General features: G+C 38.0%; 1 protein-coding gene across 1 annotated transcript; it reads left to right on the forward strand.

The window, feature by feature from the left end:
- Positions 1-11,487: 11,487 nt before the first annotated feature.
- LOC148650584 (uncharacterized) lies at positions 11,488-13,968 on the forward strand. The gene is made up of 3 exons (XM_088604573.1): positions 11,488-12,247; positions 12,538-12,669; positions 13,191-13,968. The coding sequence occupies exons 1-3, from the start codon at positions 12,070-12,072 to the stop codon at positions 13,439-13,441; spliced, it is 561 nt and encodes a 186-aa protein (XP_088460699.1). The 5' UTR covers positions 11,488-12,069; the 3' UTR covers positions 13,442-13,968.
- Positions 13,969-15,307: the final 1,339 nt, after the last annotated feature.

Here is a 15,307-nt window from a genome sequence, read left to right on the forward strand (position 1 = left end):
TTCTCTGCTCTCTGCTCCTAGATGTGTTCCAGGATGCACGCTCATAAAACTGGCCTTTTTAATCAGGAATGATGCTTTTTCAGAATCCAGTTTCATGGTAGAGTAGAGCACTTTACCGATGATGTTTCTGGATAGATTACTAATGCCTTCTTTACTTTGTACTGACCAGAATGAAGAAAAACATCTGGATAAGAATGAAAAAAATGATGAAAAAAGGATCCTGCAACGTGGCACGGGTTCTTCCCTTTCTGGCTTTAACATATACATTAAGCAGAACCAAATGCAGAAAAAGAGGAATCGTAATTATGACAGCTCTCCCCGTCTGTATACGTGGCGGCGTCAGAATTTGAAACAACAAGTCTCGACGAAGTGCACCAGTATTAGGGAGGAGGTTACATAATTGCAAATACACACGTTGGCTTTAGTTTAGACACAGCTTTAATCAAACAGACTTGAAATTCATAAACTATTCCAAATCCCCCTTCACCTCTTATATATATATATTCCTTGAGGTTAAAAGAAAACAAACATAGAATCAAACAGGAAAAAGGTGATATTAAAATAGTATCTATATTTATCTCATAAATGAAATGGCTGTGTGACAACTTTTATCGACTACTGAATCAATTAACTGTTACATAATCTTTTCTCTCACACACACACACAGCAGATAATGATCGGAAGCTTGAAGCAATTGCAACATTTTTCTTTTTGGCCTTCTGCATTTTACAGTGCCTCTGTTTGCTGTTTTTCTTTCAAAACACCATCTTAAATTTAAATGGTGGTGGAACAACTTCTAATTTAATTTGAAAAAAAAAACTCCCAACATCCCAAGTTCTGCCAATGTTTCCTCAATCAATTGACAATTATTTTAAACATTGTGTGTCATAGGAAGCTGAAAGGCTCTCTTCAAAGAATCAATGAGTTGTTTGTCTCTTCAGCCGCACCCCATCTAAAAACTAAAGCAAAACGCTAATTAACTTACGTTGACTTGTATTTAAATAAATGATACCCTTTTTGCTCACTTTAATGTTGGCTTTATGCAAGCACAAAAGATAAACAAGACTAATTCGTGGCTCCTCTTTGAAGAACATTACTTTTCAGTAATAGTTACTGTACTTTAATTAAATCTAAAACTACCTGACTAAACTACCTCTTTTTGTCTTCTCTTATGACAGCTAACCAATTGTCAGACAGCCTAATGCAGGAACACATTGTGATCCCGGCCATTCCAAAACTGTTTTCCACATCAAACATCTACAGCTTTCTATTTAAACTGACAGGAAGACAAATACTGCTAGTTTATTTGGAAAGGTGGGCAAAAAAATAATTGATTAATTCCACTTAGATGACTGTAACAGGTCACAGCAAGTACAGTAGTTACAGATTTAGATAAAGTCTTAATTTAAAAAAATGAACATAGATGACACAGAAAGACTTTGTATCTTTTGTACTTTTCAAAAATACAAAAAAGTACATATTGGGGTGAGAGATGTTGAAGGTGGATACTGATGAGAAGATCTCACAGAATACACAGTATGATTAAACAAATACTGTAGGTGAGTGCACACTGCAAATAAAAATTTGCAGGTTATCGCCATAAACCTTGATGACTGAAATCTGTGGGTTCTTTTCTCCGAAAAAAAAGAGAAAGGACTTTACATAATATGCAGAATGATTTCCATTAATACTAAGGAAAATTGCCAAAGAGAAGTTCATTCAGGTTTCAGTAGCCAACTGATAAGAGGAGCTGATTTATCCATTTCTTAAACAAAGATTGGGCATCAGGTTCAACATTGAGCTGAGCAGCTTCTTCCAGACACCCTGCTTCCCCAAAGAATACCGTCACCCCAGATAGAGACTTGAACCCACAATCTCTAGTTTAGGAGACCGGTACCATATCTATTAGGTGGTACCGTATCAATGTCTTGGCTATTTACAGAATGGCAGCAGATGTTGTCTGTGATTCCTACCGTTTCTCTTCTTGTGTTTTTAAGTGAACTGTGGCGGGGGATGACATAGCAGGTGTATCCATGGGAACCCCTTGTCAAGGGCAGTTGGCCTCTATAATTACTTCCACTCATAGCAGGCGCACCAGGTGGGCCTGTTTCTTTGCAGTCTCTCTATTATACAGCTCATAACACTCTGTGAGGCCCTGGCATCAGCGACAGTGACCCCCAGCGTGTGGAAAACCTTCAGGGGGAATTTAATTTGCCACAAACCTTCTGAGTGTTTAAATCAGTATCCTACTGTATGAGCTTCTCATTAACTAGGTAACTTAAATAATAATGTTTCCAATTAATTATTAAAAATGAATAGAATACCCATCTTTGTTTATTCCAAAATAAAGTAACCTGCAGCCCATCTGGTTTTTGCAGTATTATTCTAATAGCTCTAAAATATATTGTTGAAAGATTTCAAATGCCACTCAGAGTGATAGCATGAGGGCTGCACACTAAAGGTACAGTTGGTGAAGCTCACCTCATTCTTCAATCACGAGCAATTTATTTTCTCTGTCTTGAATTTATCTAATATATTTTTTTCTTTCAAGGGGCGGGAAAGTTCGGGCTGTTGTTTTATTACTGTAATTGTGGATAGAAAATGTTTCCTTTCTAAATTAAATAATTTACAGTACAACATAAACTCTCGATTTCACCAGACAAAAGTGGACATACACTGTGAGACCCAAGGACATCAGATCATATCTTTATCTAAAGAAAGTGAAGCTGGTAGAATCCTCTTTTGAAATTTATTGGATCCAAACATTGAAAACTCTCAGGCCATTGTCATCTGTCTATCGAACCTTTTGCATTTTAGTTTTGTTTTTACGTACACCTGTCCCGGCTTTCCCTTTTACTATTGGCTCCGTTATGGTTTTGCCCTTCCATGTTCCTACTTCCTTGTTCCTGTGTTAGTCTCGGATGGACATTGGACTGTGCATTAATTATCCCTCTGGGCTTTACAGGATTTGTCGCCTCGGCCTTTCCCTATGCACCGGATCACCACCGTCACCACCCCGTGTCTGTCGACCCGACCCAACCTTGCTGTCTCTTCCCTGATGTGCTTCTCCAGACACTTCCGGATGGTACTGTCCGCACGGGGTCCTAAACAACGCACTTTAAGGGAGTCAGGACCGGCTCCCGTGACAGTGACTACTTACAAAGCAGGATTCTTTAAAATTGCACACCTATTATTGAGTGTCTTTTTAAGCTCAAAGTTAATATTTCAAACTGTGGTTGCTACAGACATTAGATGCTTGCTTAAAGCTGACCAAATTTGTCAGTGGTATTTTTATACAGAAAACTGTTTTACATGGTGCAATTCCAGAGGAAAAAGTACTAGACAGTAGTATATCAAAACATCTTTCTATTCTTCATGCATCAGTCTTTAACTTTTATCCTAGAAACCTATGAAAGTGAAAGAATATACATGGAAGTCAAATGTCAAATATTACTGTTTGCTTTGCATGGCTTCCCAACCTTACTGAATTATCTCATGGAAGTGTCACAAGGATCGAATTACCATAGGACTGGAATTCTGGCCATGGAAGCAGACGGTCATGTGGTTGCATTTTTTAGAGATGCCTCAGCACATATTTTCAGGTATTGAATAGCAGTTCATTCCCTTTAGAAGTTTAATTCTTGGATGAGACAAACATTAGGATATTAGTGTTCTTCTACCTGACAGAGAGTAATTCATTAAGCAAACTAATTTATACAAATTTTCTCACATGCTTTCGCACATGCTTATTTATTTCTTGACTCATTTAGTTGAGCCGTGTCAGTACTTGGATGGGAAAGCTCTAAGGAAAAAATATGTTGCTTTTTTTAAGTTATGGAGGAGGAGCAGTAGGTGGTACTCTTCCATCTGAACAAGAATCCACAAATGTACTGTATATCTAAGTGTGGTGACCACACACTGAACTGTAGAAGATGCCATCCTTAGAATGGGATGTTAAACTGCTTGGTCAATATTCCATGGCACAAGTAGGAGAGCTACCTCCAGTGTCCTGGCTAAAATCCACTCTGGGCTTGCATAGTCTGGCCTTCTTCAATTTCTTTCTTAATTCAATTGGTGAAATAATTTCTCAGTTCTCTGCTGTAACGGGAGCTGGTCCAGGCTCCCGAGAAGCGTAGTTCAGGACCCTATGCAGACGGTATAATCCAGAAGTAAGTGGAGAAGGACGTCAGGAGAAGGTACAGCAGGATCAGGACGGGTTGACAGACAAGGGGGTGGTGACGGTGGTGATCCAGTGCTCAGGGGGCGTGGAGAAGGCAAACAATCCACAAAATCCAAAGGGGGAAACTGGGGTGCAGTCCAGAGTCCAGGAACCGGGGGATCTATCTGAGACAGACAGGGTTAAAAATCCCGAACGGGATCTGGAACAGGAACGAGGAGTTAAACATCATGTAGAGTAACGAGGCCAGGCGCTCGTGATGAACTAAAATACGAAAGGGTCGGAGCACAGTGTGGCTTTTGGCATATAACAGCAGCCACATGTCACCCAGCTGGTTGCTGTACTTCAGTGAAGGATGAAGTGGATACGGTCTTTTATGTATAGTGCTCTAGAGTTGGAAAATGCTATACAAATACAAGCCAGAACTGTTTCTTCTTTTCATCTTATTATTATCATCTTTGCGGATTATTATCATTCTCACACTCTCTCATACAGAAATTTTATGATTTTTGCACAGCCTCTTGAACCTGTTCAAATGTTGATCTGATCACAAGTTCTCAGGGCCTCAATTGTATACTCCTGTTTAATGAGCCAGCCCGTTTGATGGATTTGTTTGTACTCTGTGCACTTTAAACTGTATCTATTACAATTTTTATGAGATGTAGAATATGAATGTAGCATGAAGCAGGAGCATATCCTAAGAGCGTATTTCCATTACAAGCATGATTGAAAATATTTACCTCCTATTTTAATTAGTTTTCTCATTGTTATCTCAGTGGCTGTAGGGGAAAGGCAATTAAAAGTACAGGTGGAGCAGAACTGCCTTGTCTGACATTTCGGAGTAAGAAGCACTGATAAATAGCAGCATCTACAATCCCTTCAGATGAGGCCAGGTGGGAGACAAGGTCACCTGAAGACTAATGGCCATATTTTAGGACCGCCTATCGGAACATAATATTTTAATTTGTGGAAGTGCCCGAGTTATTAATTACTGCACTTAATTAAAAAATATTTTTTACATTAAAAATTAACAGCATACATTACTGTGATACCTTCAATAATTCATTATTTTGTAGACATTAACGATTACAAAAAAATGAGAACACAATGGAAATATTCTTATGATTAATTTGGTTTTATGTAGCTAACACAGTCTCAGCTAGAAAAAATCCCATACTACATAAGGGCATACTACAGAGCTGTGCTTCAGAGCTATTCATTAATTTGTATTTGTACTCTTTTAATATTTCACAAAGCCCTGAATTATACATTGAAATATGATTAATATAGTCCATAATCCTAGCAATTTGAATATTCAGGTAAGAAATACAAAACACATTATATATACACATAACATTAAAGCAAGAAAGGACTATAAGCCATAATCAAAAACATCCTTAGTCATGCTGGAACGAATATAAAAAATAAAATATATGTAATACTATGTTGCGTATATGGAATTCAGATGCACAGATAGGTTTGTAACAGATCAATCAGTCTAGACATCTCATACACATTCCTGAACCGGTAGTCACACAAAACATCTCTTGCAGGCTGGAAAACAGTGTGTTTCATTCCAGTAAGTAAAAAATTATTATGGGAATCGGAATTGCAGGGTTTGGGGTTATTTGGTCCCTATGGATCCTCTGCGGGGAAGAGAATGCTCTTAGTCAGGCGTCAGCGAGGCCAGCATGATGCTATGTCAGAAACCTGCAGCGAAGAACTGCTGTTCACGTTCTGAGATAATTTATCTTACAAAGCAGACGAGTAAGAATTAGCAACCTAGCCTTGTGGGAGGAATCCATATTCATTAATAAATGGAAATATTTATTAAAGGGAATTCATCGATGTTCAGGACTCATCAAATCCATGACCCCCCTCGTGACTCATGTTAGGAGAGGGGTAGGCCACAGTCCTTGATTCCCCAAGAGGCATATTATTACCCCACTGGGGTTTTTCTCTCCTCTATGCCTACTGACAACTGTAGAAGAATCATTGTCTGAGAAGTCGAGATAGCCGGATTTCATGTACAATTCAATGTAAGCACTGAGTAGGTGGGTAGCTGAGATTCTGTTTGTAGTATTGGGCACATTCCAGTTGGTCGCTTGCTGTATTGCCATTTCTAGTTCACCCTCTCCAAATACTTCAGGTGAATTGTTACCCTCATTAATTCAGAGGGTCTCAGCGGGTGGCAGCAGTCACGCTCTAGATTTTGACAAGAAGCCCCAGATATTAGGGAGCAGCACCCCATCCTAGCCTTATCCTTGCCTGGTTCTCGATGAAACACTGCCCCTCCTTCCTTCTAGATCACTTAGGTGCATTGGTGCTATAGAAGGAGGCAAGGGTGTCAATATTTGCACACTTCTCTCCAGCTCAACTGACAGAGCTGTCAGCTGCTTTCGATCACAGTCAGTGAGCCCAGGGGTTGCCAGCAGTGGTCTGTGATCAAGCTGAGCCTTTTAATTGATGGAATCCTTCACCCCCACTAACAAGTCATCTTGGCAAAGTTTTGGTTTCCTACACACTTGCTAGTTGTCTACTTAATTTAACTTAATTTTATTATTTTATTAACTTAATTTTATTATTACAACATTTCTATAAAGTGGGGGGGGGGGGGGGGGCTCAGGAGGGCTGGAGTGAAGACTAGCAAGTGTGAGGTGACTCAGGACCAGGAATGGAAACCCCTGACAGTCTATCCCTGACTGATCTAGGGGATACCGTCTAAAAGTGCCTCTGCTCTTTTCTTTGCAGCAGTCACGCAGCCTGCAACCAATGCTCCAGAACTTGGTGGGGAGATCTGCAACCTTGCTGTGGTCCCTGTTGGGTTTTCAACAGAACAGATCTCTAGAGCCCAGAAGGGATCTCTGTGGACCAGTGCTGATTCAAGGGTGGTGGCTGTAGCTCTTGCCTCTTAGGCAACTGGACTGCTTGAGTGGCAGATCCTAAGATGCTGTCATCAATGCTGCTGCACCTAAGCAGTACCATCAGATGCTGCCCCACCTCACCAAGCTGTCATGTAATCAAGGTAGCAATGGCGCTCGAGAGCTTGGCTCAGGAGGATCCTAATCTATGATCTATGTCCAGGCATGCTAATCTCAAAGGCTGCCCTGGGGCAGGAATGCCCTGAATGATGAGTTTGTTCTAAAGGCCACTTCAGCAATATAATCAAATACACAATACATATCATCAAGGGTCATTACACTTTCATTTCAGATGTGCACTGCGCAGTACTGTATAAGTTCCAGAGTGACTAAGGTCATGCATCAGTCTGGCTGGCAGTCTGTATGCAAATAATCACTTCAAGAAAGAAAAATCTGATATTGAAAATGAACTGTAGTATTTGTTAAAGGAACAGGCAAAGGTTGTGCCGAACAGAAGGGGGATTTTCTGAAAGCAAAGTGAGTCAGAATTTACTTGAAAAAAGTATGAACTTCATACTCTGCATATAGTACTTAAAAATATTAACATGCTTTCAGTGTTCTCCTTTAGATAAATCTTAGATTAAAAAAAATAACTAAAAAAGAATTAATTAAAATATTGTAAACTATGGAGATTGTTATTATAGTTGATTTTTCTCAGTCTGTATTTTTATGTACGAATATGTCTATAATGCAAATATTATAGAAAAAATATTAATTGAAATGTATGTGGGAATACTCCGTATCTGTCCGACATGTACAGTATTACCTATCTTATCATACAAAAGTATTCAGGGATAAGTCACAGTACATGTCAACAAAAACTAAAAAGAAAAAATCAATCTTGATTGCATAAGTATACAAAACCCCAGGTTTGCCACAAGAAGAGGTTTGAATATTTCCAGTTTCTTTCACAAAAGGTATCTGTTAACTTCTCCAAGACGTGTGGAGTAAGTTGTGTATGTAAGAAATATTGATTGCTACTGTGCTTTAAAATGTCTTGACTGCAAACTTTAAAGCAACCACATTTGAAAACTGTGCAAAGGTCTGAACACTTCTCTGAGGCGTTGTAAGCATTTCCTTTATCAGTAATGACCCTCCCTGCTCGTTGAGCACGTTATCTCTTTGTGTGCCTGCTCTTGCTTGAGAAAGCACGCACATTTTCCTGAGATAACTGTCTCATTTCAATCTTTAGAGGGGGCAGTCAAAACAGCTGCTGTACCTTGCTCATGCATGCCTAGTTTGTGTTATCTGTTGGTTTTCCTTAGAGTAAGTATAAATAAATTCCCTTTCGAACTGAATCTTTTAAGACACTTCTCAATGGCAATTTGTTAGCCAAGTATTTCGTCATTCTACCTCATGTAAAACTGCCATTGAGCAGCTGTCATGGAATTTGCTTTTGGGAAAAGGGTCAGTTGTGCTTCAATGCAGAGGCAAGAACAATGAATATCGACAAGTTTTGCTATATGAAAATATCCCCATAAGGATAACAGCTTTTATAGAGAAAGTGGTGTTGTGAGGTCTGACTCACTGATCTTCACATGTCAGATTTGGTATTGCCTTGAAAATCCCAAGTCTTAAAACTATTTCTGTGGGTCTAGGTACCATATTTCACCACAGTAGAGAATAACAAATATAAATAGGCTAAGACTTGTGTGTGGTGCTCACAGACAAAGCGTGTGAGTGAATATTAGATTCAGGGAGTCATCGTTGAGTTTAAGTTGCTTTGTTAACAAACGGAAGGCTTACTCTTTGTGACTGAGAAATTGAACTCCATGGTGGTCATTCTCATACAGTATTTCCAAAGCAATATGATTTAATACTTTGTGTTACTTAACAGTCCGACACAATAGCACTGTACTGTAGCTTAATTTCTTTAGCAATTATACAACATACCAGGACATAAAATCAATACAGAGTACTAATGATATTAATGTAGTCATACAATCAACGTCTCTGTTTAAATGAAATCTTTGAGAATAAGTGGCTGTGAAAACAATGAGAGAATTTGTTTAGGACTGTGAACTGTTGACTCCAAGCTCTCTGAAACTCTGAAGCTGTGACTTGTCAGACTTTAAAGCGCAGTTACCATGTCAACAGTGGCCTAGAGTTACTCGTAAAAATGTGCCTGACAGGAATTAATCCTTTCTTCTGAGGCGTGTTTAGGCTTTAAAATGCTAGTTTCAACGGGCACGCTATATGCCCATCTTAGCTGACTCATGCTTTGTAAGTCTCTAATAATTTGCATTGTAAAGTAAATTATTTTCTGTTAGATCAATCCATTCTTTAGTCTTGCACAAAATCTGTTTATTCTTTTTTAACTTTAAAGGCTATACAGTATATTATGCTATAGCGGGTAACTATAACCACTGTTTCACTGTACAGAAAACAAATAACTTGTTAAAATGACATTATTCTGATTGATTTATCTATCCTTCCATCTTCTAAGCACTTTATCTAAAACAGGGTTGAGGGGGAGCTGGAGTCTGTCCTGGGAAGAAGTGGGCACAAGTCAGGATACACCCAAATCATTGTTGTATAATTATATCATTATCATTCAATTTCAAGTTTTTTTTCGCAAGGGCGTACTAATTTTTTCATTGCTAATTTTTGTTTTAAAAACTTTTTTTGCCATTCGTCTTTCCTTGTTTTTTTCTCAGTTCACTGTTAGTCAGTCAGTCAGTCAGCGGGTGAATAGGAACTCCCCTGACAAACACAGACATGCTGAACAGAGAAAAAGACACAGCAGATCTCTAGTTTCCTCTCCAGGCATGTTATAGACGGCTGAATATGGTTTCTCTTATATTACTTCTGTGACAGGAAACAAAAGAACATGGGACAGGTTACACAAAAGGGGAGGTCATTCAGCCCATTCACTTGATCCGGGGGTCTCGTCCAGCAGTTGCTTGAAAGAAGCCGTGGCTTCAGCTTTATGGCACGACTGGGTGACTTGCTCAAGGCTCCCACAACTTTTTTAGTAATCAGTGTTTCTTGTTCTGTTTTAAAATATTTTCACTATATGTCCTTTAGTTCACGTTTCACCGTTTACTTTCCAGGTTTGACACCTGAAGAAGGCTCAACAGACAGAACGGTTTCTTTTTTTCAGTTTTCAGAGTGAAAATTACCCCTTACTTGTTCGTAAGAGCTTTAGTCCTTTCAGTTTCTTTAAGTTTAAGTCTATGGTACTGCTGCTGTTTTGCGATAGCATCAACCTCAGTGAGGAGTGAGAAACACTGCAACTAGACAAAGATGATTTTAAACAGAATTTAAGTATATAAATCCTCAGTTTCAGCTCTGAAATCCTGGGCACAGTTGAAATGTCTATGATTTTTTTAAAGCTTGTGATTCTGCTTTGCGTGTGCTCCCTGCCAATGTGGCCTGCATGCTGAATACACCACAATGATTCCTGTTTCCGCTGGCAAGTGTGATGGTTTTCAATTTACTGTTTTAAATTCTGGAAGGAACCTGGGTTCCCGGTCAATTCAGGCCAGAGAAAGATGCATTTGTTCCAAGGTTACATTTAATTTACCAATATTTTTTATCCACTTACTCCTTTGGACAGTATCCGGAGGCAGGCTTGCTTTTAGATATACTTGTTATACTTGTTAATAATATGAACATTTTTCATCATACTAAAGTATTTGATCAGTGAAATATATCATTGTTGATAACAATGTCATTGACATATCATGATTTGTAATTAACATTAGTTATAACTATAATTATTAATAATTTACTACAAGTCAGCAAACTTTTCATTGCAATAATAACAAGCCTAAGCAGATCATCTTTATCATTTGGTCTGTTATTGTCTTAAACTGCTTCTTTCACACCTGTGGAAAATACAATGACATTGATGAGCAGGAAGGGCAGGAGTTTATCAATGCAGTCTTTAATTGGCTGTCCCAAGGCTAAGATTGAATATTATCGCAAACTCTCATTTGTTAGGCTCAGAATTATGTACTGTATATGCAATTCTAGGAAACATTAAGCACATTTTAAGTAGATTTATGTTAACTCCATTTAACCCCACGAAATGTCGATTTTCCGTGTTTATAAATTTCAGCTAATCTTTCCATTGCTTCCAATTGCTAGTATTCATAAAACAAAATCAATACATTTATTTTCTTCATAACAGAGAACTGACGCACATGGTGTGAGATAAATAAAAAGAACAATTATGTAATTTCCTACTGAAGTATTAGTCTGTGTTTGGACATTGAGTGAAGCGTTAAAATTGTCCATAGAGATAGCTTAGAAAAGAACTCCCTTATAAGAAATAATAAAAAACTGTGTACTGTAGGTGCATTGAATGTATATTTATCTCAAACCATTCCAGGTACTTGCTGCTGAAAACACTGCAACGCAAACAACTACTTCAATTGAGGTGGATTCTACCCCAGTGGCTACACTCTAGTGTTCCTTTTGGTCATTTTTCTGATTCATGTCTCTTGTGAAACACTGAAGCCAGTACAGGTTGGTGTTAAGGAACTTCCACGCACGCAGAACAAAATAAAATTAAAGAAGAATTATCAAGGATTTTTTAAAATAGGCTGTTAACTACACAGCCACCTGCTCAGGCTGTGTTGTGATATCACTCCTTAATGGACCACGCAGAGAGGCTAAGAAGACCAGAGAACAGAAGGAAAAATTAAAAGGAATTGTGTTTGCAAGAGCACGTCTTGAAAAGGAGTGGAAACTCGAAAAGGAACAGTGCACATTCCCAAAGGAGTACAAAGAAAATTCTCCCAACAATGAAAAATCAAGGAAAAATTAAGGAAAATCAAGAAGCTTTGCTCTGATTGTCGGGGAAAGAATAAGGCTAGTCAGAATCTCCTTCCGGTTGGAATACAGGGGCTGATGAAATCAGATGAATTATTTGGTTACTTCTCATTACATCACTGAATAGCGTAATTTGAACTCTTTATCCGGCTACCCTAGTACAACCTGCCCCTTATATCCCCCCACCCTAAAATGAAGAACTCTGTAACGGTGACAGCCTCTATGGTCGCTGTGGAGTTTATCCTGTACACAATGTCGCTCTGTGCCCCTCAATGGCTCATATATGGTGAGGGGGTCAGCCAGGGTCTTTTTGTTCTCTGTAACAGTTACAAGGGTTTCTTCAGTTGCGTTGGCTTCCCTGTCTGGATTGGTGAGCATTCTTTGCATTTTTTTCTTAGGTTCACATGCGTGTACGACAGTATCATTACAAAGGCGCATTGTATGGTGAACGGTGACGCTATAGCCGACTGTGTTCCTCAAGGGCCAAAATGCGAAATCGGGCTACTTGGCCACAGTGAAAATATCTTGTCATGAATTTTCACTATTTGCAGTTCCAGAAGGTGTTCCTTGGTAAGAAGCCATCAGAACAAACAAAATGCAGAGAAGAACTTTTCAGTGCGGTATAGATATTCATGTAGTGTCCTTGTTATTTTTATCCAGGCCCATTTAGCCTGACCTGGATGTTCCTCGGTGCCTCTTCTCTGTTCTCCTTCCTAACCCTCTTCGTGATCAGACCAGCTCTGTCCCAGGGCAAGCGAGCCATCACAGCCTTGATCCTAAACATCTTGTCAGGTACAGCTGCTCATTTTCCAAATGACTTTAACAGACGTCTGAGGAACTAGCATGGTTGTGAAAGGCTTTTATTACCTGTCAATTTTAACTAATTAAAAAATGATCATATAGGCTTTGTACTTCTAACCAAAGGATCATTCAAATACATCCCACAGACTTTCAAAAAGTTATTAGTTTTACAAGTAGGTGGGGAAAACATCTGGGAAAATATCTGCTGTATACATCATCCAGTTTCCAGGATATAACATTGAATCACACCCATCAAACCCCATATCATCAAATTTTTCACTGTCAAGTTTCTATCCAGATTCTGTATCTCAAATTTTTTGCTAACATTCATTTCTTTATTCTTTATCTCTAAACCTATTTTCAATATACCGCTATGCTTCAATAACGCAGAAGCCCACAGAGGACTGTGAAACACTTCAGAACAAAATACTCTGGAGACTGGCCATGTAAACAAGATTTATTAACCGACATGTTACAAAAATGTCTTCCTGAAATGTTCTTTTCTCTTACAGCAGTATTTTGTGTGTGTGCGTTGACAAACTTCCTGGTCAGTATTCAAGTGAAGAACCCCAAGCTGCTGAATTGTCTGGGCTGGTCCTTCTACATCTGCTGTTTCACCCTGTTCTATGCATTCATGGTGTCGGTGGTCCTAGGAACGGTGAGAGCATCCACTAATGTATCGCCTTTCGTGGTCAGCAGCTCTTCTGGGCCAGTCCCTGCCACTCAGTCCAACGTCCTCCGAAACATTACCTGCCTTTCCTAAGTTAACTTTATCTGATTCAAAGCACAATACGGAATCATTTTTAAATACTGTACCACTGAACGTAGGCTAAGTGTACATGAAATAACCACAGCAAATGAAATAAACATGAAAATGGACAATACTTTTTTCAATAAGAAGAAAATAAATATCTTTTAATACTAATACTAATAATACTTTGAGAGGTTAAAATAACATACTTTTTTGAGAGGTTGTTATAGTATTGTTACTCAGTGTTTCATGTTTTTCTCATCTTCTCCGGTCTGTGACATAAAAGTTTAACTGAACAGAAAAGGAATGATGCTGGGAGATATGAACATATGATGGCATTTTTTTAAAGGTCTTTATAAATTAGGCATAAGACTTTTGGGATGCTATGCTTGGAATATTTGGAAGCCAGCAGCAGTGTTCTGGGTTTTCACAATAATTTACTTCAGTTATTTATAAACAAAAGGCCATGGAAATTTGATTAGTTTGAAAGGTTAAAATATATATGTATATTTCTTTCAGTACATAAATAGTGAGATATCTCTGTATTAAAAAGAAACTGAAAGAAAAATAATTAACTGAAAATGAATCTATATTTAATAATATTTTTCGTACTACAATGGTTTATAATGTTATTAATTATGTTTGCTTTGTTGTCATCTTTTGGGGAATTTGGGGGGTACTAAATGCCCTTTTAATAAATTATATTGTACTACACTGTGGAGGTTTGGGATTAATGACACTGACATGGCACTGACATCACTCAGAGAAAAGAAAACATTTCCGTACTCACTGAGTAAACATAATTGACAATACTGTGTTCTAGAGAACATGACACACAGTACACCACAATTGTGCCAGGTTTCACAGCAGTAAAGAAACAAAGAGGGAGAACAAGAGAGGATTTAACAACACGTAAATATGGTGATAAAAAAAATAGGACAAAAAAAACATGGTTTAATCAATTGGGAAGCATTAATTTAAAAATGTTAATGCCCCTAAAAAATTTAAATTACTGCTGCCACTACTTTGATTTATGTTTTTGCAAAAGATACAGTAAGGTTATTAATAGCCTTTAAAGAAGACTTCACAAGGCCTATTTTCGTGGCTTATATTTTTTTTTTACTAGATCCAGGGAGTTTCCATCAAGTCTTCCTCTGGTTGTCCACAATTTCAAATTCTGCATCATGGTAAAACTGAACCATTCAGAATTTAACCTCACTCCTGCTTTTTCAGAGAGGGTTATTTTTTTTTCCTTTTCCCCTGTTATTGAAAGTTACAGAGAATTTACAAGCACACAATGTTTAAATAGCATTTTTTTGCCACAACTCCCAAGCTGTGGTTGGATTCCTGACCTATTAATACAGTGTTACATAAGAAGCCTCACATTATGATGTATGCCTAACTGAAGATGTTGCATGTGCACAAATTAAATGCCAACAGCAAACTGAAGAAATCAGCAAAAAAGCTCAAGGATAGGTTCTCAGTAGAAGGGTTAATTGCAAAATGGGAAAGATAAACAATAAACTTAGTTTACTTAATGTTTTTAACATAAAACAATATTAAACATTGCAATGAGTCACAAATTTCACCTCTTTACTGTCTTGCATCTTTGATACTGTATGTAGAACTGTATGTATTTTTCAACTAACCAAACAAAAACATCTAACAATAATTTAACAATAGACAAGCAATGTCAGTAGAAGTTACAATGCAAATTAACATTTTCTTAATATTATTAGATCAATGAATGAAAAATTGAATACATTTATAGGACAAACTGTTGATATGTATTTATCTGTTCTACAAAGACAAACCCAATGTAGATAACTGATGCCACCTGGTGGTAAGCATAGCATTATTATGTCACTATTAGAGATG

The sequence above is a fragment of the Lepisosteus platostomus genome, chromosome 13 (genome assembly GCF_059453375.1).
Source record: "Lepisosteus platostomus isolate fLepPlt1 chromosome 13, fLepPlt1.hap1, whole genome shotgun sequence".
NCBI lineage: Eukaryota > Metazoa > Chordata > Actinopteri > Semionotiformes > Lepisosteidae > Lepisosteus > Lepisosteus platostomus.

Excerpts from the sequence above, each read along its gene's own strand:
- LOC148650584 (XM_088604573.1), top strand. The coding sequence starts at position 12,070 with ATGAAGAACTCTGTAACGGTGACAGCCTCTATGGTCGCTGTGGAGTTT. Across the intron at positions 12,248-12,537 it reads TGGCTTCCCTGTCTGGATTG|GCCCATTTAGCCTGACCTGG; the intron begins GTGAGCATTCTT and ends ATTTTTATCCAG. Across the intron at positions 12,670-13,190 it reads GATCCTAAACATCTTGTCAG|CAGTATTTTGTGTGTGTGCG; the intron begins GTACAGCTGCTC and ends TTTCTCTTACAG.